Source organism: Ambystoma mexicanum, chromosome 10 (assembly GCF_040938575.1).
Source record: "Ambystoma mexicanum isolate Mex_15411 chromosome 10, UKY_AmexF1_1, whole genome shotgun sequence".
In the NCBI taxonomy this organism is placed as follows: Eukaryota; Metazoa; Chordata; class Amphibia; order Caudata; family Ambystomatidae; genus Ambystoma; species Ambystoma mexicanum.
In genome coordinates this window covers 518,373,067-518,400,223 of record NC_090932.1, presented here as the reverse complement: position 1 = coordinate 518,400,223, position 27,157 = coordinate 518,373,067, and the positions used below count along the sequence as shown (strand labels likewise).

General features: G+C 46.3%; 1 protein-coding gene across 16 annotated transcripts in view; it reads right to left on the bottom strand.

The window, feature by feature from the left end:
- The window catches only part of PIGX (phosphatidylinositol glycan anchor biosynthesis class X), a 650,935-nt gene that overhangs the window by 555,188 nt on the left and 68,590 nt on the right, over positions 1-27,157 (bottom strand). For 15 of the 16 annotated variants that reach the window (XM_069618071.1, XM_069618072.1, XM_069618077.1 and 12 more), the window contains one exon: positions 9,074-9,164. In XM_069618071.1, coding sequence (XP_069474172.1) covers positions 9,074-9,140 — 67 coding nt within the window. In that variant the 5' untranslated portion in view covers positions 9,141-9,164. Of the gene's footprint in view, positions 1-9,073; positions 9,165-10,628; positions 10,653-27,157 lie in introns of those variants that run through there. The other variant, XM_069618081.1, reaches the window with a different exon arrangement.

Genomic DNA, 27,157 nt, shown 5'->3' with positions numbered 1-27,157 from the left:
AATTGCAGACACATTACACAATGAGAATCTAGACCTACTAGCCGTAACTGAAACTTGGCTCCATGATGCGGCAGGTCCTGCCCTCATGATAGCAATAACCGAGGGCTACCACATTATCAGAGTGGATAGGCCTAACTCTCGCGGCGGCGGCGGCCTAGCCATTATCGCCAAAACTAGCCTCTCCATCAGACTTGCCACTCAACTACATGCCACTCATGCGAAATCCTTACGGCTAAACTTCCCCTATCTAACAATCGCACTTTAACAATCCACTTGATATACAGACCTCCCGGCCCTTTTGGAACCTTTGAGGAGGACCTTACAGATATCATAACTAGCAACACTAAAAACCACTCGCAATCCTTGATACTGGGGGATTTCAACCTCGACTTCGATGAGGCTGGAAACAAACACTCCCAAGCTATAGCTGCACTTCTAAAAGATCATGGACTAGTACAAAAAGTCCTATCCCCCACCCACATCAAAGGTAGAATCTTGGATTGGGTGGCTGACTTGAACTGTAACATTATTATTACTGATAATGTACCACAATTATGGTCCGACCATCACCTTATTACATTCTCAGCCACACTCGACCTCCTTAGTCCTAAAACCATCGAGATGGCACCCCCACTCCCTACTAGAAGCAAAAAGGACATCACAGCAGAAAAACGACTCCCGCACCTCCTCCCTTCTTTGAATAATGTTAACAATAATGCTGACCCTAAATCCTTAGTGGAAATCTTCAACACAGCCATGTCCCATGCCCTGGATTCTACCGCCCCACTAAAAATCTGCAAAGCCAGACAAAAATCCCACCTCAATGGATGGTTCACACCTCAACTTAAAGAGTTAAGATTAGAGAAAAGAAAATTGCAAACAATCTGGCGCCATTCCCCCGACTACTACGAATAAGGCTAAACTAACAGAACTTTCCAAATACTACAAAAAAGAAAAAAACTAAAAAAAAAATATATTCAATGATAGAATTGCAAAAGCCAGTTCCAATACTAAGGAACTGTTTTCCATCCTCCGCGAAATGGAAGCCCCAATTCCAACTGCAGACACTGTCCCGAAGGACAAGCCATGGTGCACGGCAATTCAAAAAGCTCTCCTAAACAAAATCACTACACTCCAACAGAAAATTGCTATGAAAAAAGCTTCTCTGCCACCCTCTGAGCAACAACCACCCCCTGAAACAGGCTGTAACACAACTACTCCATTTACCTTTAAAGACATTTCGGCTCGACATACTGTCCTTTGCAGCATTGCCGCTGCTGTTCCAGCTACTCCTCCAGCTTACCTCGCGGATCTGCCACCACTGTTCTTTCCTCGTGGCTCTGCCGCCCGAAGCTCTCAATTACTCAATAGCCGCTCCTACCGCCTCCTGTGACCTTCGTTGCTTTGCAGCTTGCAGTACTGCTGCCCCGCTCAGAGATCAGCTGTTCCGCGGTTCAGTTCGCCTTCTGTGGCTTAGTTCTGACTTCTCGTTGTTTCCTGCTACCATCTGGGAGTTTGACCTATTCTTCTGCTGAGCATTTTCCTGCCAAGGGATACTTCTCCCTAAAACCAACAAGCTACAAGAACTGTTGCTTTTTTTCCCCTTCACAGGGGTTTTTCCAAGTTTAGGGGCTTGTCCCTTACGGTTTCCTTTGTTGCCCTTTTCACTACAGGGCTCATAGGATACAGTGAGGGACGGTTCCCCCTCTACTATCCACCCTGCCTGTGGACTCTCCTCACCAGGATACAGGTCAGTTCTTCCACCTCATTAGGTGGTCGTAATAGCAAGCAACGCCTGAAAAACAAAATATTAAAGAAATTGATCAGATGCAGCAAGTTCTCGCGGCTCACCAACACCTAACACAAGAGGTGCAACACCTCAAGAATGAAAACACCACCTTGAAACAGATGGTTGCTGCCGCTCCTTCCAGAGCGGAAATACCTCCAATGCCCTCTATGGCGGTAAAGTTTGATGGCAACCCTAAAAGGTTCAAAGAGTTTCTGGAATCCTGCATTGTCCAGTTCACATTGAAACCGGCATTTTTTCTACTGACCGCTCTAAAATCAGTTTTATGGTCTCAAATCTGACTGGAGGAGCACTAGCCTGGGCAACTGTTGGTTGTTACCAACAACCAAATCCTTGATTCTTATCCGCCCTTTGCAAATAGCATCCAAGCCATATTCGGACACCAAGAACTGCCTGACTAGCTCAGCCCAACAACAGCTTCTCGATATTCAACAAGGTTCCTCCGACATACTAACCTATGTCGCCAATTTCAAGCACCTAGCTGCTGAAACTGCCTGGCTAGATGATGCCCTGATCACGCTTCTCCGTAGTGGCCCATCAGAGGATCTGAAGGACGAATTATCCAGGGTCCCTAGACCTCCAAACCTCAAAGAGATGATCGCTCTTGTCCTACAACTGGATTTCCGGCATCAGGAACACTTTTCGGAACGACGCAAACATCGAACCCAGAGGAATATTGATTCAGGCCTGTACAGCACTCGCCCTTCTTCTGAAGAAGAACCCATGCAGTTAGGCTTGGCCAGAAGATCGTTGACTCCTGAAGAGAGAAATCGTCGGAAAACCTTAGGCCTCTGCATGTACTGTGGTGGAAACAGACACCAACTAAAGGACTGTCCCGTAGTCCCACCAAGACAATTGGAAAACGCCAAACCTCGGTCGTGAAGGGAACAACGGCTCAAGGGGGTTTTCTCTGTTCCCAAACCAAGGCAACTCAAGACAAGGGAATGCTGGTTCTCACAAGAACCCTGCAGTCTCAGGGTTTACTCTTACAGGATGTTTCTGCTCTCATTGATTGTGGAGCCGCAGAGAATTTCTTGGATGACCAGTGGGCTCAAGAACATAACATCCTTCGCCAACCCATTCCGGTACAAGGAGTAGACGGTTCAACCTTGTCCTGCGGACCCATCCTGGAACAAACAAGAAAACTTCTCATGAATCTCATCTCACGCTGAGGAAATGAATTTCAACCTCATCAAGGCCACCCACTATCCCATTATTCTGGGACTCCTTTGGCTCGGTCAACACAATCCATTCATCAATTGGACAGCAGGAACTATGTTTCTTGGATCCAAATTTCTGCTTAACCCACTGCTTACAAAATGGGTCTATTGGTTTCCTCTCTCAGAAAGACAAGCACGGAGGTACAACAGTTCATCAGTTACAAACCCTTCCTCCTGTGTACCATACTCATCACCAGGTATTTCTTGAAGAAGAATTCAAGACACTCCCTCGCTACTCTCTGTCCTTTACCTTAGTCTTCAGGGCCCATTACACCCGGTACAACCATCGCTGCAGGTCTATAAAGCTACATTATAGCATCTTGATTCTGTAAGGAAGGCATGGTATCAATAGTAGACGCAGACACAATAGATACAAGTATTGAAAACCGTTATTATGGTATTTTAGTTTGGTTGGTAGAATTACTAACTGGCCCTAACTCTTGAATGGGAGTAGTCTTGACCATTAAACAAATAAACAAGTCCATGTCAGTCTAGTCAAAATAAAAGGTCTATGCTAAAAAAATAAAACCTAACCTTGCCCTTCTTCTTAAATGACAAATGTGTTAAGGAAATTCAAAAGGAGTAATAGTATCTTAAAAGAAATGCAGGAATGGCTTAGGTAACAACTCCCTTTCCCATGTTCAGCAGCACAGGGTCTCGAGAATTTCTTAAAAAAAGGATAGGTGGGTGGCACAGTTCTATCAATCTTTGGCTTACTGGTACAATTGACCAGTTCAGGTTTGGAATTTAAGCTTTTAGCAGTTCAATCAGTTCCTTAGGCTTTGTCCACCTTCTCATAAATGCACAGTTCTACTCTTGGTTTTTACTTTGCCACAATTCAACACAGGCTTCCCTGCGCAGGGCTCAAGCCTGTCTTTATATTTGCGAGGATTCCCTTCCCCACATTTTCTCTTTATGTCTTTTCACTGTCGAAGACTTTCAAAACTGCAAGGATTTTATGTAGACCTCTGCATGGCCACTTCAACTTCTCCTTAAACAATTCAACAATCAACAATCTTCTTCGTCTCACAATGCTTCTTGCCACTTGTAGTTTCTTATTTTGTTGACTTTGCCCTCATGGCCCCTTCAAAGTTCATACACTTTGCCCTGTCAGCATATTCAGAGTTCACATACTTTGCTTTTCACTTATTCAACTTCGGGATCGCGGTTACTTTCTTGCCTTTCGGTTCCCACTTAATACACTCCCAACTCGGAACATTTCACAGAGACTTTCGAATGTGCCATTCCGACTCGCAGGGCCACTTTGCATACTTTCTTCATCATTAAGAAATTGTCCTTTCCATTACGCATTTTATCGGCACACGTGCACCCTTCAACTTTGGTTAGTTACTTTGGCTTTTAACACAAACCAGGCTTTTGTTGCCTTCGATAAGTCAGTGGGTGTGTTACTCAGGCTTCTCTCTTCAACGCCTTTCAAGAGGCAGTCAAGGCTGTTACCCACACCTCCTCTGCTCCTCCCCAACTCTGTTGTTCACCCGGGAGGGTAGCGGGCCACTTTGAAGCATCTTGAAGGTTTCTCCTTTCCGCTCACTCGGTTTCAGTCTTGGAACACTTGCGGCTTCCCAAAAGTGTGGAATTCTCGTCTGGCTCTCTCGCTCTTCGCAGCTGGCGATCAGCCTCTTGGCCTTCCAACTTCCATAGCCTGGTTCGCATCAGCCCCGAAAGAGCCGCTCCTTTTCGTACCCAGCCTCGCTTAGAGTGTGCCTGTGCGCGCCACCTTTTTTCCTGACAGGAAGTGTTAACAAGTGGCAGGTGTGTATAGTTAGGATTACGTGGCTGACTCGGTCTGGTCTCATTAAAGGGACAGAGCCATTGCAAGTCAGTAGAGGTAATCTTCCTGGCCTCATTCCTCATCTTCCTCGGGTCAGTAGTGTTGTCAATGTCAAGTGGGGAGGAATTATGGGAACTGTAGTTTCCTGTAAGATAAACAAGGATAGGGGTTAGATAGGTTGTGGAAAAAGGGGGATACCATATCTCATCATCAGGTGCCTCTTCCCCACTCCCTGAGGACCCCTTAACCAGGTGACCCTCCCTCGCTTGTCAACCCCCAGGGTCGGGATCCAAAAGCAATGGCCTTTCCCTGGCCACATGAGTACGGGATCCGTGGTGACTAGGTTGCAAAACACCGTCTGGTTTTTCTCGCTCTCCTCTTGCTCTAATTTCCACATCAATACATACTTAGTTTGTGACCGGAGTTATGTAAATGGTCACGATAACATTGAGTCAGCGTGAAGGATTCTTTTTGTTGGTTTGTTTTTTAGAGCCTTTAATGGTGAAGGTGAGAGAATTTGAATAAACGACTCTGGTATTAAATAACTTTAGAAAGCTCCTTATATGTGAAATCGAAGCTACACAGTTGAATTTTGAGGGTGTATTTAACAAGATTGCTCACATTGCCAATTCCGAACTTGGTTTCTGTAGCGAGCAGCTGGTGTTATACGCCGATTTAGCAGAGGACCTAACCTACCACACAAGTCAAAGTATGCTCATCCACTGAAGATGAATGAAAAGTAATAAAAGGTGGTGTTACAATGTGAACCATTCCACGATTAGTCGTCCATCAGACAACATATTTCCAGCCTTCTTCTATGTTGAAAGAGTGTTAACACTCTGCGACCAATCGTAGGTACTAATGATATGGGATTACTCCGATCATAATGTTCTAGCGACAGGAAGTACAGTTAGTCTTACTTTTTAGAAAGAAGATTGGCAAGTATTTCAGTTTGCTTTATCAGATTTTCGAATGCAGGTAATTGCACTGATGACGCTGTGGCTGGTAAGGAGGACACAGACACTGGTTTGCCATTCTCATTGTTATTTATTAAATAAGAAAAATGCCTAACTTTCCCTATTGCCATTTGTGTATTCCCTGCCTATATAAATAACTAAGGTGCCCGTCCATCGTCGGGAAGTCAAAAAAAAAAAAAAAAAAAAAAAAAAAAAAAAAAAAAACAGCTGTCCAAAAAAAATTAAAAAAGGAATTCCAACTGGCCCTACCACTATTCTAGAAAAATAAGGTCAGGTTAATGCTTTCCTTCTCCCAATTGTCTTTCTTGCAAGGTTTCTCCTTTTTTGAAGAAGTCTATTAATAGGCTAACTTTAAATAGTCTCTTGTCGCCATCTGTATCAGTTTTTGTAGTTCTTTCACAAGTTCTCTAGGTTTTCCCTCCAGGATTCCTTTTTTACTCTCTCGCTTATACTTTGCTTTCCACTGATAGGTCTTAGATACTGTTGTATCATACTTTCTTAGATGGGATATGGTTTCTGTACACATAATGTTCCCCTTGTCCTGGGTTGGTTTGTCTGGTGTATCTCTCCCCTTTTGGGATTCACTTGTCAACACTTCACAGAGTTTCCTTTCTCGGTTTAGGAAATGTTCTCTGTCAGATTTTACCCACTATTCATCTGTGTTTTTTTTTCATGTTCACAGGGGATTTGTGTCCCACTCTTAATATACTGTTCCCCAGCTTTCATCGGGTACTCTCTCAGATTATTATAGCACCACTGCATCAACTTTACTGTCTCGTCTTTTTTACTGTGACGAGTTTCTCTGGTTATATAACAACTACAGTTCACCCTGTTACCTTGGAATATGCAGGGAACCGTCTCTGGGGCTTCTGCTCGCTCGGGTTCTCTTCGGTTTCTCCAGTTATTTGCCTTCTGGTTTTCTCTGGCGCTCCGTTCACGGTCCTCTCCCTCTGTGTGAACCGGTAACCCTGCCGGTAACTGGACGCTTCGCTCGCTTTCCCATGTAGAGGTTTTGGTGTCATTGGACTGGCACCCTGCCCACCACAAAGTTGTTGTGGTCACTCCACCACCGAATACAGGTTCCCTTCTCCTCGGTTTTGTGCTCTGTTGCAACGCTGGGCTTCCAGCGTTTTACTCTTTCTGAGCAAGTCTTAAAGTTGCAGGCTCCACTGCTCTCCTTGGTTCCATCTCTCGCAGTTATGGTGCCATCAGGGCGCTTTCCCTGCTTGTGTATATGTCTCTCTGCTTCCTTTCCGAATGTCCTCTTCTTGGAGCCTCCTCGTCTCAGTTAAATTAAAGTCTCCTTTTAAAGAGACAGATGCTCGTTCTTGTTTGCAACAGTAGGTTTTGGTTTGGTCTTCAGCCAAGTCTCCAGATTTTATCCTGTTCTTCACCTCTGATAGTCCCATGTATGCCACTAGGGAGTTCCTCACAAGAATGGGAGTCCTTGTCACCTAAGCGGGAGTCTCTCCCAGTGATGTCCCACTTGCTCAGACTCGTATGGAGGGTCTTGCGAAGCAGACTCTCCTACCTAGCTTCAAAGGGCGAGGCTCTCCATTGGGTGCAGGGAACAAATTCCCTCGATTCGTCACAACTCCAAATGAAAAAAAGTTGACAATGGTGCAGCAAGTGTTTAAAAAATAAACTAAAAGAGAGGAGGAAAGACCAAGAAAGAAAAAGGATAAAAGGAAAAGAAAGAAGGAAAGAGAAACAAAGGAAGATGGAATGAAGTTAAGAAAAAAAAAGGAGGAATGAACGAAAGAACTACACACAGAAACAAAGGGATGGCATGAAGGAAAGAAAAAGGAAAGAAGAAAAGAAAAGAGAGTGAATGAAGGATTAAATTAAGGAAAGACAGAACGATAAGGAGAGAAAGAAAACATAATTAGCAATCAAAGAAGGAAAACAAACTAAGAAAATATATGGAATAGCAAAGAGAAGAAAAGAGAACAGGAACAGATAGAGTTGAAGAAAGGCAGAAAGAGGGCCAAATTATCATTGCATGTGCCACTTATTTATCAGTCAACATAAGAGTTGAACAATGTTCCCTACACTTAAGTCTGCTGTTAATACGTTGTAACAGCAGCCATTGCCTCTCGTTGTATAAAGTGCCCTACAGTGATCAGTGGAGTTTATTATTGATACTTTATAACAGGTGCCATGGCACCACGCTGGGCAGTGGGAAAGACAGCTGCATGCAGGAGCCAACTTGAGGGCACTTCCAAAGTAACATCCTTGCAGGAATAAATGGATAAAAACAAAATACCATGGCAGGAACCATAGGCATACACTAGATTCAAACATGCCCTGAGATAACAGTTGGAGCACAAGTGGGACATTTCTGCACATTTGCCCCTTGAAAGACTGTTGAAGAATGCTATAACGACATTACACCAGGTCATAATTTTACAAGATTATCGCTGACAAAACTGAAGGGAAAATAGACAGCAGATCTGGGGAATCTCAAAGAGGAAAACTCAACAGAATCATTCATCTCAATAAGAGAATTTATTATCAACCGTAAATTAAGACTGGTCCAATATGAAATACTGCACAGGATTTACTACTCCAGGATCGGCCTACACCACACGTGGCGAGTTCCAGATCAGGTTTGCACTACATTTAGCACTGAGAGGGGAACCTTATATCACCGGATATGGCAATGCCCCGAAATAAAATCCTTCTGGAATAGGATCCTTGCAACAGGTGGGCCCTCATGCACATCTGGGGAAAAAAGGATTTGACGAAAAAGGGAAAAGTGCTTATAGCAACCGCATTGATGGTAGCCAAGAGAGATGTTGCGGCCCAGTGGGGGTTGTGTCTCCCCTCCCTCTTCCTCGAACTTGCACAATCTAAATGAAATAAGATCGTTGTTTTGTCCTCCCATGATTTTCCCCCTCCTTGCCATATCATATCACCTGGGGTACCCAATGGCAACAGAATTGTCAACCCTAGTACTGACTGCAATAAATGTCAAAACCTTTGAATAGTAATCTGAGAGGAAATTATATGGGGGCCTGTACGCTTTTAAATTATTGCCTTTATGTTGAATGCTGTGTTCTTGATATTTACAAAAATAATAAACATGGAATTATAAAAGTCTTGAGGGCTCTTTTTGGGGGCTTTGAAACCTATTTCTGCAAGTCTTGAAGAGTTATTTTGTTTCCACTGGTAATTACTAAATATTTAAACAATAACATCATGACAGTTTCCCTTTAAGACGGAGTACATTAGTTGAGTACAAAAATATCACAGAATATATTATTTCAAAGCTTACATGGGATCAATGCCAAGCAAAGGCACAGCATTAGAAAATCCATCTGTGTTAATATTGCGTCATTCATTTTCCATCTTTCAGGATAAGAAAACTAGAAGAAAAAAGATTTAAAAAAACAAGTCAGCAAATATCCTTAGACACATTTTCAATGGGCTGATTTGCCTCACTGACATCAATGACAAAAGTTAGACATTGCACACTTCATGGCAAGAGTTTCATAGTGCGTTTCTAACTTGTATTTACTACTAAAGGTAGTTGCTAGAAGGGTCTTTCGAGTACTACTACTACTTGTGTAGGGTTCTGGTAGCCAAACTTAGTGGACCTGCAAGTTTTAACAAAGTGTAACCAAACTCTCACCGGTGAGTGACTGAGCAGCAAATCTTAGACTAAGGAGATCAGGAGTTTGGTCTAAAATACAGTTATTAAGAAATATACTTAAACTGAATTGGGGAAGAGAGATGTTCCAGAACATTATCAACCTTATCAGATTAGAAGGTACATTAAAACAAGAAATACACGTAATCATTGGCCTACTAGAGAATTCTTCCCAAAAACAACACATTTTCTGTGGCATTCTGCTGCGGTTAGAAAGAAATGGATTACTCTAACCAAACCCTGTGAACTAGGCGTTCTTAAGGCTCCAGACTATCACCTATATTGGCTGGCAGCACAAACACAGTTTGCCTTCTACTGGTTTTGTGATGAACAACCGCTAACACTTGTCAGAATCGAAAAAGCAGCTGTAGGCAAATACGGCATATTGATCAAAAGTAACATACTCAGATGCATATTTGTTCAGCCCCATCAAAATTACACTGCAGGCATTACTTTTTTTAAAGAAATAAAAAGCAGCGTCTTCGGCACCATACAGCAGAAATATTCCACTATGGCGCTCACTGGATATTCCACCTATAATGGTTAAAACAATTGAATGGAACCCAAATGGTGAATTTGGAATGTAGTACCCGAACATACATTATCGCTCATGTTGAGGCTACACATATTACAGATCGAGACAGCTTTTAAAGCAAAATAGCCATCATTTCCAAATATACCAGCTAATGACCCATGTGTCACCCATATCATTCACGCCCATAGCTGTCGTCACATAGTTGGCACAATATATTCACTTTTTCAAAAGCTGATGCCAGCAACATCGGCTACAATACGTGACAAATGGGCATCCAAGGACCGACATCTGATGATAACCGGCAGAGAATGTGCAAGTTGACTGCAGCATATCCCACTATACTCTAGATTTAGAGTTATACAATTCAAAGTGCTGCACAGATTTCACTACACCCAGCCACAATGTAATCCATCAATCATGACAACATTGGTCAGTGTACCCGATGCAGTGCAAAGAATGCAGATTATATGCACCTTACATTATAAGGTTTTGTCCCAGACTACAACTCATCTGGCTAAAGGCACGAGAGAAATTACCAGAGCTTAATAACAAGGTGATCACACCGGAACTTAAAATATGCCTTTTCGGATGATTAAAAAAAATGTTGTTGATCAAAACTAGATCGCATGCCAAAAAAGTACTAACCTATTTGCATGAAATCAATTTGTGGATGTTGGTTAAACTGCATTCATAATGTGAAACATCTTCCAAGTGAGTTCCTCCTATAAATACATAACACCATACAAACTTAATACTACGGTTTACAGACCTTACTGCTCTAGTAAAAGATAGTTCTTGCTTATATTATTCAGCAGGAGTATCTCAGGAACGACAGCCCTTTGCGTTCAAAAGCATTTCTATGCTTACAAGGTGGGTGTCGCATTTTTATTCCTCACATCAGTATACAACGCTTCATATCATACACTATGTGCATGTCCAAATATCTGGAATTCTAGCAAACCCATCCACATCCTAGCACCGGCATGGTGAAACAATGCAGAGCAGTTCTGGATAGACTTTGACACAGCCAAACTGTGGTGTTGGCGCAATGCATTGTTGGCTAAAGAGGAAACCATGGATCAATAGAGCGTGGCTGTTTTAATGTTTCAGAGCGCCATTTTAGTGTTTTCTACCTCACACTACATAGAAGTGACTCGATGTAAATCAATGATATACCTGATATGTAGTGAACCTTTTTTACTACATTAATGTTGTAATCTACATGCCTCTGTCATCATTTGTTTAGAACCAAGTAATTCCATTCTACAAATGTGTTGAGGCCCAACTCCACTGTGTTCAAACACCTGATCAATCCCTGTTTTGTTTTCCTTGATTTCTCTTTTTTCACCTCTCTCATCACACTGTAGTCTCCTTGCCCTCATCTTATTGATTCCTCCATCATCTGTTTCTGCTTAGGACTGACCTGGTCTGCAGGAACCTTCCTCATCTGGATATCTAGGTATGTGACCTCAACCGCCTCTCCTTTACCTGCGTCTCGTTTTATCTCCCTTTCAGCCTCCCGGGTTGTTACTTTCTCCAGGGTATCTCCTTCCCTCCCTGATGCCGTTACTTATGTCCATACAGTTGTCTCCGAATAGAGGTGCTTCTTCTACCTCCTCTCTAATACTCTCTTTCACTGAGGGCACTCCTTAAGTGTACCTTCCAGCTACTTATATCACCGCCTACGGACCCTTAACTCTCACCACCTCCTCCTGCCAGTTATTTTTCTCTGTTGGGAGCACCTCCTCCTGCAACTTCTTACTTCCGATCACCTCCTTTTGTTCATTTCTACCCTAATCTTACTACCTTTTACTTCAACTCCTTAATTCCTACCAGCGCCTTCGGTCCAATCTCATGCCAAGATCATGCCACCTCCTACTTCAGTCTTGGCTCTTACCACTGCACCAACTCTCCACTGTTACCATCTCTCCATTCTCTTCTAAATATCTAACATTCACTAGCCTTCTCAGCATGGGAGCCTCCTGCCACCCTCCCTCAGCAATTGGGTATTGGTAGTTTTATACTGCGTTCTCCCCTCCCACTGCGTGTATCTTTCAGTCAGGTTCTACACCTGTGACTTGTAATTGAATGAGGGAAGGGATTGGTTGCCTTCCCTGAGTGCACCTAGACTGCTATGTGCTGGGGCACATATCCAATGGCCGTGACAACTTAGTGGGTCCAAAAGAAACATATCAGGGGAACATGACAGTTGACATGGCTAGTGGCCCGCTGGTGTTTTAAAAAATATATTGGGTACAGCCGAAGGCTGTGTTCATTGACCAGGCCAAAGGCCCTGGCTAGTGGCCCGAAAGACATGTATACTGGCCATGATCGATGGTTGTGGCTACCTAGTGAGTCTAAAAGAAACATTAGGGGAACATGTTTGGACTACAACCAATTCAAGATCCATCTGGCACAAATGGAGAAGGGACTGTCACAGCATTTTACACTCTCCAAGATGGCCGCAGGTTTGCTCCCTGTTGTGGACCTGTAAGAAGCAATCTAGCGCTCTTACAAGATGGCGCCCGTTTGTGGGAAGTCTCTCAACTGCTACTTTAGAGTTGTCAGCCCATCAGAATCTGCATCCCTTCTTTTCCTGAAGCCCCAACGCTGCAAGTGGTGCTTTCCTATGTCTGCCAAATTTGCCTTCTCTGCCTTTTCACCCCCCTTTCGGGCTCTCCCCTTCTGCGGTTCCGCGGCTTTCTATCTATCGTAGTTTCCATGGTTCTCCTGGATTTTTCCTGGCTCTCTCCTTGCTCTCGTAGCCGCCGCTTCCCTCTTGCGGCTTCTCCACTACTCTGCTACGCCACCACCTTCCCCGTGGCTGTTTCGCATACTCCAGGTTTCTCTCCTCTTCCGTGTTTCATTACCAGTAAGGCTGCATTTCTCCTCTCTTTTTACAGCGCTTCTCGCCGTACTCTTTGGTCCTCGGATTCGGGATACAGGGTTGACAGTGCCCAGCCTTCTGTCAAAATTAACTGCACGGCTGACTACGTTACCCAAACAACGCCAGCCTTGATTTGGAGTTTTCATCCCCAACAATATGTTCCTGAACTACACCAGGAACATTCTTCTGCTGTGGACTATACATCAGGACTACGCCTTTCAAGCATTTGGGTTTTTCCCCTTAACAGAGTATCTTTCCCTTTCGAGAGGCTTACCCCTTATGGTTTTCTCTGTTGCCCTTCTTGCTATCAGGGCTCATAGGGAAGTGTGAGGGACGGTCCTTCCTCTTCGCTTCATCGTCTGTGGATTCACAGGTCAGTTCTTCCATCGCCCTGGTGGTTGTAAAAGCAAGCGATGTCTGGGGAAAAAAAATCATGGATCAAATGCAGCAAATCCTCGCTGCCCTACAAGACCTTACCCAGGAGGTACAACACCTAAAGAATGAAAACGCCACCTTGAGACAAATGGTCGCTGCCGCTCCTTCTAGAACCGAAATACCAACCTTGCCTTCTATGGCAGTAAAATTTGATGGCAATCCTAAAAGTAATTTTTGGAAGCCTGCATCGTCCAGTTCACCTTGAAGCCAGCATTTTTTCCCCACAGACCGTTCGAAGGTCAGTTTTATGGTTTCTAACCTGACTGGAGGTGCACTTGCTTGGGCAACCCCACTGGTAGTAACAAACAACCAGATTCTCGATTCATACCCAGCTTTCGCCAATAGCATCCAAGCTATGTTTGGATGCCAGGAACTGACTATTTCAGCCCAAGAACAGCTTATGGACATCTGACAGGATTCTTCTGATATTTTGACCTATGTCACTAACCTCTGGCCGCTGAGACCGCCTGGCCGGATGATGCCCTGATAATGCTTTTTTGCGGCTAGGCCTGTGAGGACCTGAAGGATGAACTATCAAGGGTTCAAAGACCCCCTAACCTCAAAAAGATGGTTGCCCTTGTTCTGCGACTTTTGTCGTCAGGAACGCATCTCTGAAAGGCAAAGACAACGCACTCCAAGGAATCCTGAAACGACTCAGTCAAGTAACCGCTCGTTTGCTGAAGAGGAACCTATGCAGTTAGGTTTGGCTAAAGGTCCTTCGACACCTGAAGAAAGAAATCGTCAGAAGGCTTTGGGTCTTTGTATGTACTGCGGGTCGAACAAACACCAACTAAGAGATTGTCTAATCGTTGCACCCAAACCATTGGGAAACCAGACCCCAGCCGTAAAGGGACAACAGCTTGAGGGGGTTTTCCCGGTTCCCAAACCAAAGCTTTTCCAGAAAGGCACATGTTGGTTCTTAGGATATCCCTACAGTTTCCTGGATATGCTCATGTCTGGTGTTCCTGCCCTAATTGACTGTGAAGCAGCAGGGAACTTTCTAGATGACAAGTGGGCATCGGAAAACAATATTTCCAGTCAACCTGTTTCAGTCCCCATTCCGGTTGGAGTTGATGGTTCGCCTCTGTTCTCCGGGCCCATCAAGGAACAAACCAAGGCACTCACCTTGTCACTTTCATGACACACTGAGAAGGCCCAATTCGACCTCATCAAGGCTGCTCACTACCCGGTTATCCTGGGTCTTCCTTGGCTCCGCCAACATATCCATTTATCAAATGGACAGCGGGAACCTTGTTTTTGGGATCCGAATATTGCTTGTCGAACTGTCTACAAGATGGGTGCATTGGGTTTCATGCCCAAGATGATAAACTAAAGGGTAGACTGGTACAGCATTTGCACACCTTGCCCTCAGAATACCATGAGTATTACCAAGTATTCTTAGAGGAAGAGTACAAGACGCTTCCTCCCCATCGCAATGGGGACTGCAGAATTGAACTCGTACCTGGAGTCCCAATTCCCTTTGGTCGAATGTACACTCTCGCCAAGCCTGAAAAAGAGGCCTTACGGCTGTATCTGCTAGCCAAACTTCAACACGGTTTGATAACCGAATCAAAATCACTGGCTAGGGCCTCACTGTTTTTTGTTCCAAAGAAAGGAACCACCGAGCTACGGCCCTGTATAGATTACAGAGGACTTAACAAAGTAACCATCAAAGACAAATACCCTTTACCTCCTAACATCCTTGAAGCAGTCACAGGGTCCACAGTTTTTTCCAAACTTGACCTAAGAGGCGCCTAACACCTTCTCCGTGTTCGTAGTGGTAACGAATAGAAAACGGCTTTCCATACTCAATTCGGCCACTACGAATACTGTGCGATGCCCTTTGGTTTGGCCAATGCCCCAGCTATTTTTCAGCACATTATGGACCACCTTTTTTTCTGACCTCATTCTTCACTCTGTTGTCGTCTATCTAGATGATATCCTAATCTTTTCCAAGTTCCTCCAGGAACACCAAATTCACGTCTGCTAAGTACTCTGCCAGCTTCTAAAAAACTATCAGCCAAACTGGAGAAGTGTCTTTTCCATCAATCCTCCCTCTCCTACCTGGGTTTCGTCCTGAATGTAGACGGAACAGCCATGGATCCAAACAAGATCAAGTCCATTCTTTGGTGGAAAGAACGTTCTTCAGTTAAAGAAATCCAGAGATTCTTAGGTTTTGCAAACTTCTATAGGAAGTTTATTCCCAATTTCTCCCCAAGGATCTCACCATTGACCGCCTTGCTAAAAAAGAAGACAGTTTTTCTTTGGGATAAAACAGCCAGTCAAGCTTTTCAAGACATCAAAGTACTTTTTACTAAAGCCCTGATTCTCAGGTTACCCGATCAAGGTAAACCATTCTTTCTTGAGTCTGATGCTTCCGATACCGCACTAGGTGCAGTACTCAAACAAGAATGGAATGGACACAAACATCCAGTGGGTTATTTCTCTTGCACCTTAACTGCTTCAGAGAGAAACTACTCTGTGTTGGAAAAAGAACTTCTAGCTATAAAGATGGCCTGTACTGAATGGAGACATATTTTGGTTTCTACCCACCAAGTCATCGTCAGGACGGATCACCGAAACCCGAGAGTCTTCCAGCAAAAAGAAAGTCAAAACAGCAGACAAGCCAGATGGGCCTACTTCTTTTCGCAATATGACCTCCTGTTCTCCTTGTCCTGTCTTGATCTGATGCTCCCTCCGGTGCTCCCTCTGGTGTTCCCTTTCTATCGGAAAAGATTATGCCTGAAGCCACTTTCCTTTTTCTGTGACCACTTTCCAGCAGGATATCCTTAAGGCTACTAACGTGGAAGAACCACTTATCAAGCAACACATACAATGCTTCTTTCTCACAGAAGATCAAGGACTACTGTTTAAAAGGTCCTCTATTGTACATACCTACCATACAGCTCCAACAACGAGTCTTGCATTTGTGTCATGACGTCAAGTCCACGGGTCATCAGGGCATTCGTGTTACCCTGAAGAACGTACTACAACATTTCTGCTGACCTGATGTCAAGGCAACTGTTACGACCTATGTGTCTGCCTGTTTAGTTTGTCAGCAAAACAAGACACCCCGAAGATGGCCTTTTGGGAAACGAACACAACCGGTTCTTCCAACCCGACCTTGGCAATACATTAGTATCGATTTTATCGTTGATCTACCCCTTTCAAAGAACAACACCGCTATAATGGTCACGGTAGACTTGTTCACCAAATTGTCTCATTTCACAGCCCTCTCACACATTCCCGCCACTGCACAAGTGGCCAAGATCTGTTTTGATACCATTTCGTCTTCACGGATTACTGGACTCCATTCTTTCAGACAGAGGATTGCAGTATATCTCCACCTTCTGGAAACTAGTATGTAACACCATGGGAATCAAAAGATCCTTGTCATCTGGTTACAACCCACAGTACAACGGACAAACCAAGAGGTTAAACTTATCACTGGAACAATATCAAAGGTGTTTTACCTCAGCTTCTTACGACAACTAGGCAGAATTACTTCCCTTTTCTGAATTTACCTATAATAACTCCTTTCACGCCTATCAAAGTCAGTCCTTTTATCTGCACATATCGGTACCACCCAATATTTGTGCCCACCATCGAGCCCACAGATGCTAACATTCCCTCTCTGAACCTACTCATTGACAAGATCCAAAAGGGACACACTGTCGCTCTGCAAGCCCTGCAGGAAGCCAGGCAAGCCAGCAGGAAACAAGCCGACCAACAGACTACATACACCAACTTTATCCATCAATGACATGGTGTGGCTCTCTTCCCGTTTCCTCTCCAGGCGTTTAATTCCATCCAAATTGGCACCACGTCTCTTTGGTCCTTTTAAGATAACTCAAAATGTAGGTCCTGTGGCTTCCAGAATGGAATTACCCAAATCCTGGTCAAAAATCTGCCCTGTGTTCCACGTCTCTCAACTAAAGCCCTATGTTCCCAGTCTCTTCCTCAGAGGAAACAATCAACCTCCAACCCTGTAGATACCATGCCTGGACCAGAGTATGAAGTTGAGGCCATTTGTGATTCCTGATATTATCGGGGACGTTTACAGCACCTTTTGGACTGGAAATGTTACGGTCCAGCTGAACAAACTTGGGAACCTGCCTCATCGGTTCACGCCCGATGCTCCTTCGACGCTTCCACAGGCTACATCCCTGCAAACTGGGTCCGTGGACCTCACGGAGGGGGCATACTGTTAGGACGACGATCAAGTCATGGTACATCTGGCACAAATGGAGAAGAAGATACCCTCACTGCATCTTACACTCTCCAAGATGGCCTCAGGTTTGCTCCCTGTTGTGGAACTGTAAGAAGCAGTCTAGCGCTCTTCTAAGATGGTGCCCGTTTGTGGGAAGTCTCACAACTGCTACTTTAGAGTTGGCAGGCCCTCAGACTCTCCATCGCTTCTTTTCCTGAAGCCCTGACGCTATGAGTTGTGCTTTCCTACTTTCTGCCAAATTTGCCTTCTCTGTCTTTTCGCCCCCCTTTTGGGCTCTCCCCTTCTGCCGTTGCGTGGCTTCCAGCCTATTGCGGTTTCCCTGGTTCTCCTGGATTCCTCCTGGCTCTCTCCTTGCTCTCTGAGTCACTCCTTCTCTCTTGCAGCTTCCCTGCTACTCTGCTATGCCGCCTCCTTCCTCATGGTTATTTTGCGTACTCCTGTTTCTCTCCTATTCTAGGTTTCATTACCGGCCCGGCAGCATTTCTCCGGCGCTTCTCACTGTACTCTTTGGTCCTCGAATCTGGGGGATACAGGGTTGACAGTGCCCAGCCTTCTGTAAACATTAACTGCACAGCCGACTACGTTACCCAAACAATGCCAGCCTTGATTTGGCGTTTTCTTTCCCAACAATACGTTCCTGGACTATGCCAATCAAACAGCTGCTGTCCTGAACCGGGAAACATCCTCCTGCTGTTGTCTATACATCAGGACTACACCTTTCAAGCATTCAGGTTTTTTCCCTTAAAAGGGTTTTTTCCCCCATTCAAGGGGCTTGACTCTTACGGTTTCCTTTGTCGCCCTTCTTGCCATCGGGGCTCATAGGAACTGTGAGGGACGGTCCTTCCTCTTCACTTCATTGTCTGAGGATTCACAGGTCAGTTCTTCCACCCGCCCTGGTGGTCGTAATACATGCAAAACAGAAAGGTGATGGCTGGAAGGTTTTGAATTAATCATAACCACTGGCAAAGCTCTGGGCAACCCTCCAGACCATCGTTTTTCAGCCTGCCAAGCCATTACAGAAGGGGAAAAACCATATGCAAATCAGGCTTAGTCCTACCCCAAAAGGGGCAGTCCAGCGCAAACTGCTAGGTCACATCCCTTCTGCACGAGACCACAAGCATCCCCAGACATGTTTCAGCCTTGTTGGGCGTCATCAGTGAGGAGTAGCTTGGGTCTCTAGACCCAGCAGACTCGGGACCCACATCTGGGCATACCCGTCCCACTCGGGGTGACTTTTGCAAAACAGAAAGGTGATGGCTGGAAGGTTTTGAATTAATCATAACCACGGGCAAAGCTCTGGGCAACCCTCCAGACCATCGTTTTTCAGCCTGCCAAGCCATTACAGAAGGGTCGTAATACATGTACAGGGGGCACAGCCGAATGCCATGGCTAGTGGCTCCTAAAAAACAATGGTAAAAGAAAATCCTTGAAATTCACAGAAACATATTTAACGCAACACAACCCTTGAAATTCAGCAGATGTGCAACATTATGACCAGCTAAACTCGGTGTGTTCCATCAATACAAAAGGGCAGCCCCCAAGACAGCGGGAACATGTGAATGTAAAACATAACACAAAAACGGATCCCACTGGTCAAAAACAATTCTGGAATGGAATTAAAGTCAGCCAAGATAATGAGTCAGTAAATCCATTAACGGCTCAGACTTGGTGCCTCATTTGATTATAAAAATGTATTCAAATTTTCAATTTTCATTAACATAACATGAATGTTTGGGAAGCATGGTATAAGAAGAAAAGAAAACAAATAGAAAGGAATACTTTAAATACAGAGTACTGAACATCTAATCACATGTACATCGATGAATGGAATTCAAATGAAAATTATCCACAATGGAAAACAAATAAATAAGTAAACAAACGTGCAGCAATGTGGGTGTGCCGGTGAACAAAACTTAATCTAACAAGTGAACAACTGTGGTTGGCAGGGACCTTAAGGTGTGAATGCTTAAGCCGTCGAACCCCTCTGTCTTCCCGTCCCTCCACACTCTCCTCACCTGAGTCTTCAGAGTGACCTGAGTTTCGTAGATTCCGCCGGCTCAGGTAGTCTCGTTCTTTTTTAGGTAGCACTTGCCTGTCTCGGTGAGAAGCCACAGTGACTGCTGAATAGACAGCCGTCCTGGGGCCCCTTTCCCGGGAACAGGCCGGGAAAAAACCCACTTGTGGGAAAAAAACCCTTAGGAGACTTCTGGCACAGAAGTAGGTGAAGGTCAATTGTAGCAGTAGGACTGGAAGCAGAGACGAGATCCACAGGGTTGACCACAGGAAGTAAGTCCAAAACGACTAAACTCCGATGAATGGGAGCAGGAGAGGGGAGGATCCCTAGGATGACGGGATCCACCAGCCGAGGCGAGAAGGGAGCCACTGAGAAAACCGGCCCAATGAAAACACAGGCGCGGTAGAAGGAGAGAGTTTATACAGGAGAGACAAGACAGCAAGAGGAAAGGGAAAAACTGGAGAACCGCGAGTGAAAAGTGCGGCAAAGAGGAGAAAAACGCCCGCCGCCGAAGCAGCAACCGAGACCAGGAGGAGGAAGCGAGAAAGTGCTGAGAGATCGGCAAAGGAGAGACTGGAAGAGGGAGAGCCGCTGCCAGCAAACGAACCGGCAGACAGGGAGGAGAGAGGAAGCTCGTTCCCAAGAATGAGGAACGAGCCGGCAGAAATAACCCACCACACGCCGAAGCGAGCAGAAGGCACAGCTGGGAGAGCGCAAGAACCAGAGCCGTTGGAGCGAGGACCAGCACAGGGTTGAAACGCAGCAACTGCCGGGCTTGAGGGGCATATAACTTCCGGCAGTGCTACGATAGGCCAATGACCCGAGACCAGACACAAAGAAAGGACTGCACTACCCTACCTGCCAGGTTGCAGCCTCCAACGTGGAAGGAGCTGCCACCCGCGGTAGCGATTGCGGATGACAGTATGACCTCCTCCCCACCTAACCGCACCGGGCTTCCCTGGGTAACGGCAGTGAAAAGTAGCCAACAACCTTGGTGCATGAACCTGAGAAGCCGGTTCCCATGAGTCCTCCGACTCAGGGTATCCCTTCCAGGACAGAAGGTACTCGAGACGCCCGCGATAATACCTGGAATCACGGACCTGAGATACCTCATACTCATCAGGCTCCGAGGAACGTGCCAGGGTAGATCTGGGAATGGACCTATGGTGAAGGTCGGGACAGTAAGGTTTGAGAAGAGAGGAATGAAAGACAGGGTGAATGCGGCGAAGAGAGGAAGGAAGCCGGAGGCTATAGGTGACTGGATTGACTTTAGAGAGAATAGTGAAAGGTCCCAGAAAACGAGGAGACAGTTTAGAAGGCCGTGTCCATCTGGGCAGAAACCGGGTGGACAACCACACCTGATCACCTGGCTTCCATGCTGGACATTCTTTTCGATGATGATCAGCACAGGATTTTGTCTGTTTTCTGCTGACCTCTAGACTCCGAATAGCTGAAGTCTGGGCCTCCTTAATATTCCCTAATACCTCCTCCACCGTCGGGGAGTTGGTATAACTGGGAACCTCTGGAAACACAGCACGAGGGTGAACCCCATAAGTGCAGAAGAAAGGAGAGAGTCCTGTGGCGGAATGCCTGGTATTGTTGTACGAGAACTCCGCCGTGGGAAGCAAAGAGACCCAGTTGTCTTGATGTTGAGTTATGTAACACCTTAGGTATTGTTCCAGGGTCGCATTGAGGCGTTCCGTCTGACCATTGGTCTCAGGGTGAAACCCCGAAGACAGAGCTCTTTCAATGCCCAAACGGTTGCAGAAGGCAGTCCAAAACTTCGAGATGTACTGACTTCCCCGATCCGATATTATCTTATCGGGGAGACCATGTAACTTGAATATGTCCCGAGAAAAAACCTCTGCCATTTTAGCAGCAGTGGGCAGACCTGGAAGGGGAGAGAAATGAGCCAGCTTAGAAAAAGCGTCTACCGTAACCATAATGCAGGTACAGGAATCCGAGACCGGCAGATCGACAATTAAATCAGTAGATATAAGACCCCATGGGCGAGTAGGAAGTTCGACCTGAGTAAGCAGACCCAAAGGTTTCCCCAGGCGATATTTGGCTCTGGCACATATTGGACAAGCCTTGACATACTCATAGGTCTCCTTTTTAGCGTTTGGCCAAAGAAACGTTCTAGAGAGGAGCTCAAGGGTATTCTCGGCCCCTCTATGGCCGGCCGAGCGAGAGTCATGACTCCACTTCAGGATTCTAGAGCGGAGAGGACCTTCAGGAATGTACAATTTCTGTTTGTAGAAAAGCCAGTCTCCTCTTTGTTGAAAAGGAGAGGTAAGACGTGGGGGTAGTTGGGGCTTTTCCTGAACAAGGGCAGTCTTCACCTCTTGAAGGAAAGAACCAACGAAAGCCAGGATTTGGTTGCGGTTGAACATGGACTCCTTCTTGATTGCCATGTGTTCCTTGGTGGAGTCTTTGCGCGACAAGGCATCCGCCAGACTATTCTGTGATCCCGGGATATACGAGACTTGGAATTCAAACTGTGCAAAAAGATGGGCCCACCTGGCTTGTCTGGAATTCGAACACTCCATCTCTTGTAGTACCTTGAGGTTCTTATGGTCTGTCCTAATCAGAAACGGATGTCTGGCTCCTAGTAGAAGATGGCGCCACTCTTCACAGGCAAGTTTCATGGCCAGTAGTTCTTTCTCCAGTACAGAATAATTGAGTTGGCTGTGAGAAAGAGTTTTTGACATGTATGCCATGGGATGTTCCACACCTTGGATGGTCTGGAGCAGAACAGCTCCTACTGCGACAGCTGATGCGTCAGTCTCCAAAATAAATGGTCGTGATTGATCAGGATGCTGAAGAATGGGAGCGGTACAGAACAAACTCTTGAGATAACAAACTCTTCTCGGCCTCGTCCGACCAGAAAAACTGAACCGCCTCCTTCTTGAGTAGGCGCGTAATCGGGTATACTACCTCTGAAAAATTTGAGATGAATCTACGGTAGTAATTTGCTAATCCCAAGAATCTTTGGACTTCCCGAACCGAAGTAGGAGCTGGCCAATCAAGAATAGCATCCACCTTGGTTTGGTCCATGGCCACCCCTTCTTCGGAAAGAATGAATCCGAGATAGTGCACCGAGGATACCGCAAACTTGCACTTCTCGCCCTTGACTAACAACTGATTCTCCTGAAGACGAGACAGAACTTGGGTGACGTGCTTGATATGTTCCTCCATGTTAGGGGAGAAGATCAGGATGTCGTCGAGGTATATTATGACCGAGACCGACAGCAGAACTGAAAATAACCTATCCATGAATCTCTGGAATGCAGCCGGTGCGTTCACCAAACCGAACGGCATCACTCTATACTCAAAAAGACCATATGGGGTGTGAAAAGCCATCATCCATTCGTCCCCCTCAGTGATGCGAAGCAGATGATATGCATTCCTGAGATCCAATTTGGTGAAGATTCGAGCCCCTTGTGCTGCCTCAATGATGTCATTTATAAGTGGCATAGGATACCGATCACAAATCTTAACCTTATTGAGGCCCCGGTAATCAATACAGGGTCTGAGATCAGTCGTGTCTTTCTTCTTGATGAAGAACAGGGAGGCGCCGGCAGGTGACTTCGAAGGTCGAATAAGACCATTCTCCAAGTTGGTGTCCAGATAGCCCCTTAATACCTTCTTTTCGGCCTGAGAAAGAGAGAACATGCGCCCAAATGGAACCAGTGCATTAGGTTCGAGATCGATTGAGCAGTCTTCTGGCCGATGAGGAGGTAGCCGAGCGTGGAGATTCTCTTGGAAGACCCCGGAGAATTTGGCACAAAAATTTGGAAGAGCGTGAATACCCACATGATCCTTGGAGAGAACCCTAACCGACTGTTGATCTTCCCTGGTATCGGGAGGAAGACAGTTGACCGAACAGTATGTGGAACAAAAACTCAGTCGATTTTCCGTCCAGTTGATATGCGGGTTATGCCTACGCAGCCAAGGAATGCCTAGGATTATGGGGAAATGCGCGGCTCTAATAATGTCGAATTGCAGGACCTCTGTGTGTTGGTTGATGACCAAGGCGAGTTGTTCGGTAGTATGAGTGATTAGTCCGGACGACAAAGGTGTACCGTCAACGCCTTCCACTTTCTGACCCACCTTCCGGACTATCCGAGTGAGACCCATCTTGTCGGCTCAAAGAGTGTCCACAAAGTTCCCTGCCGCGCCGCAATCCAGTAAGGCTAATGTTTCCACCGGTACACCTTTGAGGTTCCAGGTTACGGACAGTACCATCAGTCTGGAATCCTCTTGGGATTCTGAAGCCGACACCGAAAGTGTCACGTAGGGACGCTGAAGAAGATCTGAGTACCCCCGGCTACCAGTCCCTATTGACGCCGAGGGTAATCGTTTCCCGCCTTCCTTTCTGGTACCTCAGAGCAGTCCTTTAGAACATGTTGGTCGGAACCACAATAGGCGCATAAACCTTTTTCTCTTCTTCGCCGCCTCTCAGCAGATGACAGAGGCGCCCTGGTGGCTCCGATTTGCATCGGTTCTTCGCCCTGAGTAGAAGAGAAGCGTCCAGAGGGAGAGTGTGAAGGAGGGTCTACGGGATTACTCGATCCTCTTTGCTTCCGGCATTCTGCCCTTCTCTCTTGGAGACGGTACTCGATATGGAGAGCGGCAGCAAGTAAATCTGGAAACGTGGGAGAGCGTGGAGATCTGGCTAGCTCATCCTTGATCTCATCTCTCAACCCTCTCCGGAATACAGCATACTGTGCTTGTTCGGGCCATCCCGCCCCTGCTGCCAGAGTCTTAAGGGAGGAGATGTATGACAGCACATCTAGAGCACCCCGTCGTACATCCAGCAAGTCCTCACATGCAGTAAAAGATAGTTCGGGTCGCTCGAAGGTCTGTTTCAGTAGGTTCTGGAACCCAGAGAAGTCCTGTAGGATGGCATTACTGTTTGTCACTAGCGGAGTAGCCCAGGCCAAAGCATTCCCTGTCATATTGGAGATAAGAAACCCCACTCTGGCTTGGTCCGTGGAGAAGGTGTGCGGTCTGAAGGTGAAGTAAACAGTGCAGGCCTCCAAAAATTCCTTTACCTTCTTAGGTGAGCCGTCAAATTTTCCTGAAGAAAGAGCCATAGGGGGCAATTTTGGGGGGATGTGAGGGTTCCCTGACCGCTACCATCTGTTTGAGAAGGGCATTCTCAGTCTTGACCCCCTGTAATTCCAGTGACATGGCTTGGAAAGCCTTCCATAGCTCGTGAACTTGTTCTTCGGCTGACATCTTGGTTTTTCTTGGCGTTTCAATCTGTGAATGCTTAAGCTGTCAAACCCCTTCGTCTTCCCGTCCCTCCACACTCTCCTCACCCGAGTCTTCAGAGTGACCTGAGTTTCGTAGATTCCGCCGGCTCAGGTAGTCTCGTTCTTTTTTAGGTAGCACTTGCCTGTCTCGGTGAGAAGCCACAGTGACTGCTGAATAGACAGCCGTCCTGGGGCCCCTTTTCCGGGAACAGGCCGGAAAAAAGGGAAAAAACCCACTTGTGGGAAGAAAACCCTTAGGAGACTTCTGGCACAGAAGTAGGTGAAGGTCAATTGTAGCAGTAGGACTGGAAGCAGAGACGAGATCCACAGGGTTGACCACAGGAAGTAAGTCCAAAACGACTAAACTCCGATGAATGGGAGCAGGAGAGGGGAGGATCCCTAGGATGACGGGATCCACCAGCCGAGGCGAGAAGGGAGCCACTGAGAAAACCGGCCCAATGAAAACACAGGCGCGGTAGAAGGAGAGAGTTTATACAGGAGAGACAAGACAGAAAGAGGAAAGGGAAAAACTGGAGAACCGCGAGTGAAAAGTGCGGCAAAGAGGAGAAAAACGCCCGCCGCCGAAGCAGCGACCGAGACCAGGAGGAGGAAGCGAGAAAGTGCCGAGAGATCGGCGAAGGAGAGACTGGAAGAGGGAGAGCCGCCGCCAGCAAACGAACCGGCAGACAGGGAGGAGAGAGGAAGCTCGTTCCCAAGAATGAGGAACGAGCCGGCAGAAATAACCCACCACACGCCGAAGCGAGCAGAAGGCACAGCTGGGAGAGCGCAAGAACCAGAGCCGCTGGAGCGAGGACCAGCACAGGGTTGAAACGCAGCGACTGCCGGGCTTGAGGGGCATATAACTTCCGGCAGTGCTACGATAGGCCAATGACCCGAGACCAGACACAAAGAAAGGACTGCACTACCCTACCTGCCGGGTTGCAGCCTCCAACGTGGAAGGAGCCGCCACCCGCGGTAGCGATTGCGGATGACATAAGGTTAATTCATTGCACCCAAAACAGTATTAACATTTGATATTGCCTAGTATGAATGAACTCCTTAGGCTTATTGTAGCATTCACCAAGACCTTCTTATAAATATCTAACAAGTTAGGAGGTATAGTGGGTCATCAGCTGCTTGACGTGACGTAGATTGCCACTGAGACTTTTAATATAACAGTATGTTTCGGCGTGCAGACTAAGTAGATACCGCCTTTGTCGGGGCCTTTGTTTGGGACCCTGTATATGGAAAACACAAATGTACAACATGTAGTGAGCCCATAGACCAGGGCTGTAGTGACTCTAAAACACCATCACTGATTAAAAACAATATTGCTTTACGTATACCAAACCCAGCAATTAAAAAGCTGCAGGCAGAGGTGATGTCCATCATCTGGAAGGGGAAGAAACCAAGGGTTCCCAAGAAAGTCCTATTTAGGCCGCAAATTCTGGGGGGCTTGAGGGTTCCGGATCTCCGTAGGTATTTATGGGCAGCACAGGTGGCCCCCATGTTGCAATGGTCACCTAGGGACAATCAAAATAGGTGGGTGATTCTGGAGAAAGCAGCTTTGAAGATACCTCTGGAATGTTTGGGCTTCCTCGCAAGTAGACATAGAAATAAAGGGGGCACATTATTGCAGTCTTCCAAGGCAACTCTGTGGTACTGGGACAAAGCACTACGGGGGAATAAGGTGAAGGTGGGAGGAGGTCCGCTTACCCCGGTAGCTCATAATCCAAATTTTACGCCAGATTTGGGGAAAAATTTCTGGAAGCATTGGGGAGGGAAGGAACGGGCTCTAGTATTGGGGGATCTGTACTCGGAGGGTGAGCCGTTGACCTTTGAAGGTTGTAAAGCTAAATTCCAGATACCGGAGACAGAACGCTTTCATTGCGCCCAACTCCGGCACTGGATCACCAATGGGAAGGTACAAGAGAGCTGTAAGGGCTCCCACAGGATTGGAGCTTACGATGCAAGAGGGAAAGGATGAGAAAGGGGTGTCAAGACTAGATCGGCTGATGGGGGGAGTGGACCCGGAGGAGATCCTTCCATACATGCAAAGATGGGCTGAGTACGTGGGTAGACCTATTTCGGGGGAGTCATGGGGCCATATATGGCATCGCGTTGCTAAGGGTTCTAAATGCACATCAATTAAAGAGGGGGCTTACAAGCTTTGCCTTCGTTGGTACATGACACCACAACGAATGCATTCCATCAATGCAGACTATTCCATCCTTTGTTGGAGGGGCTGTGGGCAACCCAGGGATTTAATTCATATGTGGTGGAGGTGCCCGGTGGTGGAGACCTATTGGAAGAAGGTCCCAAGTCATATAAAGGATATAACCGAGA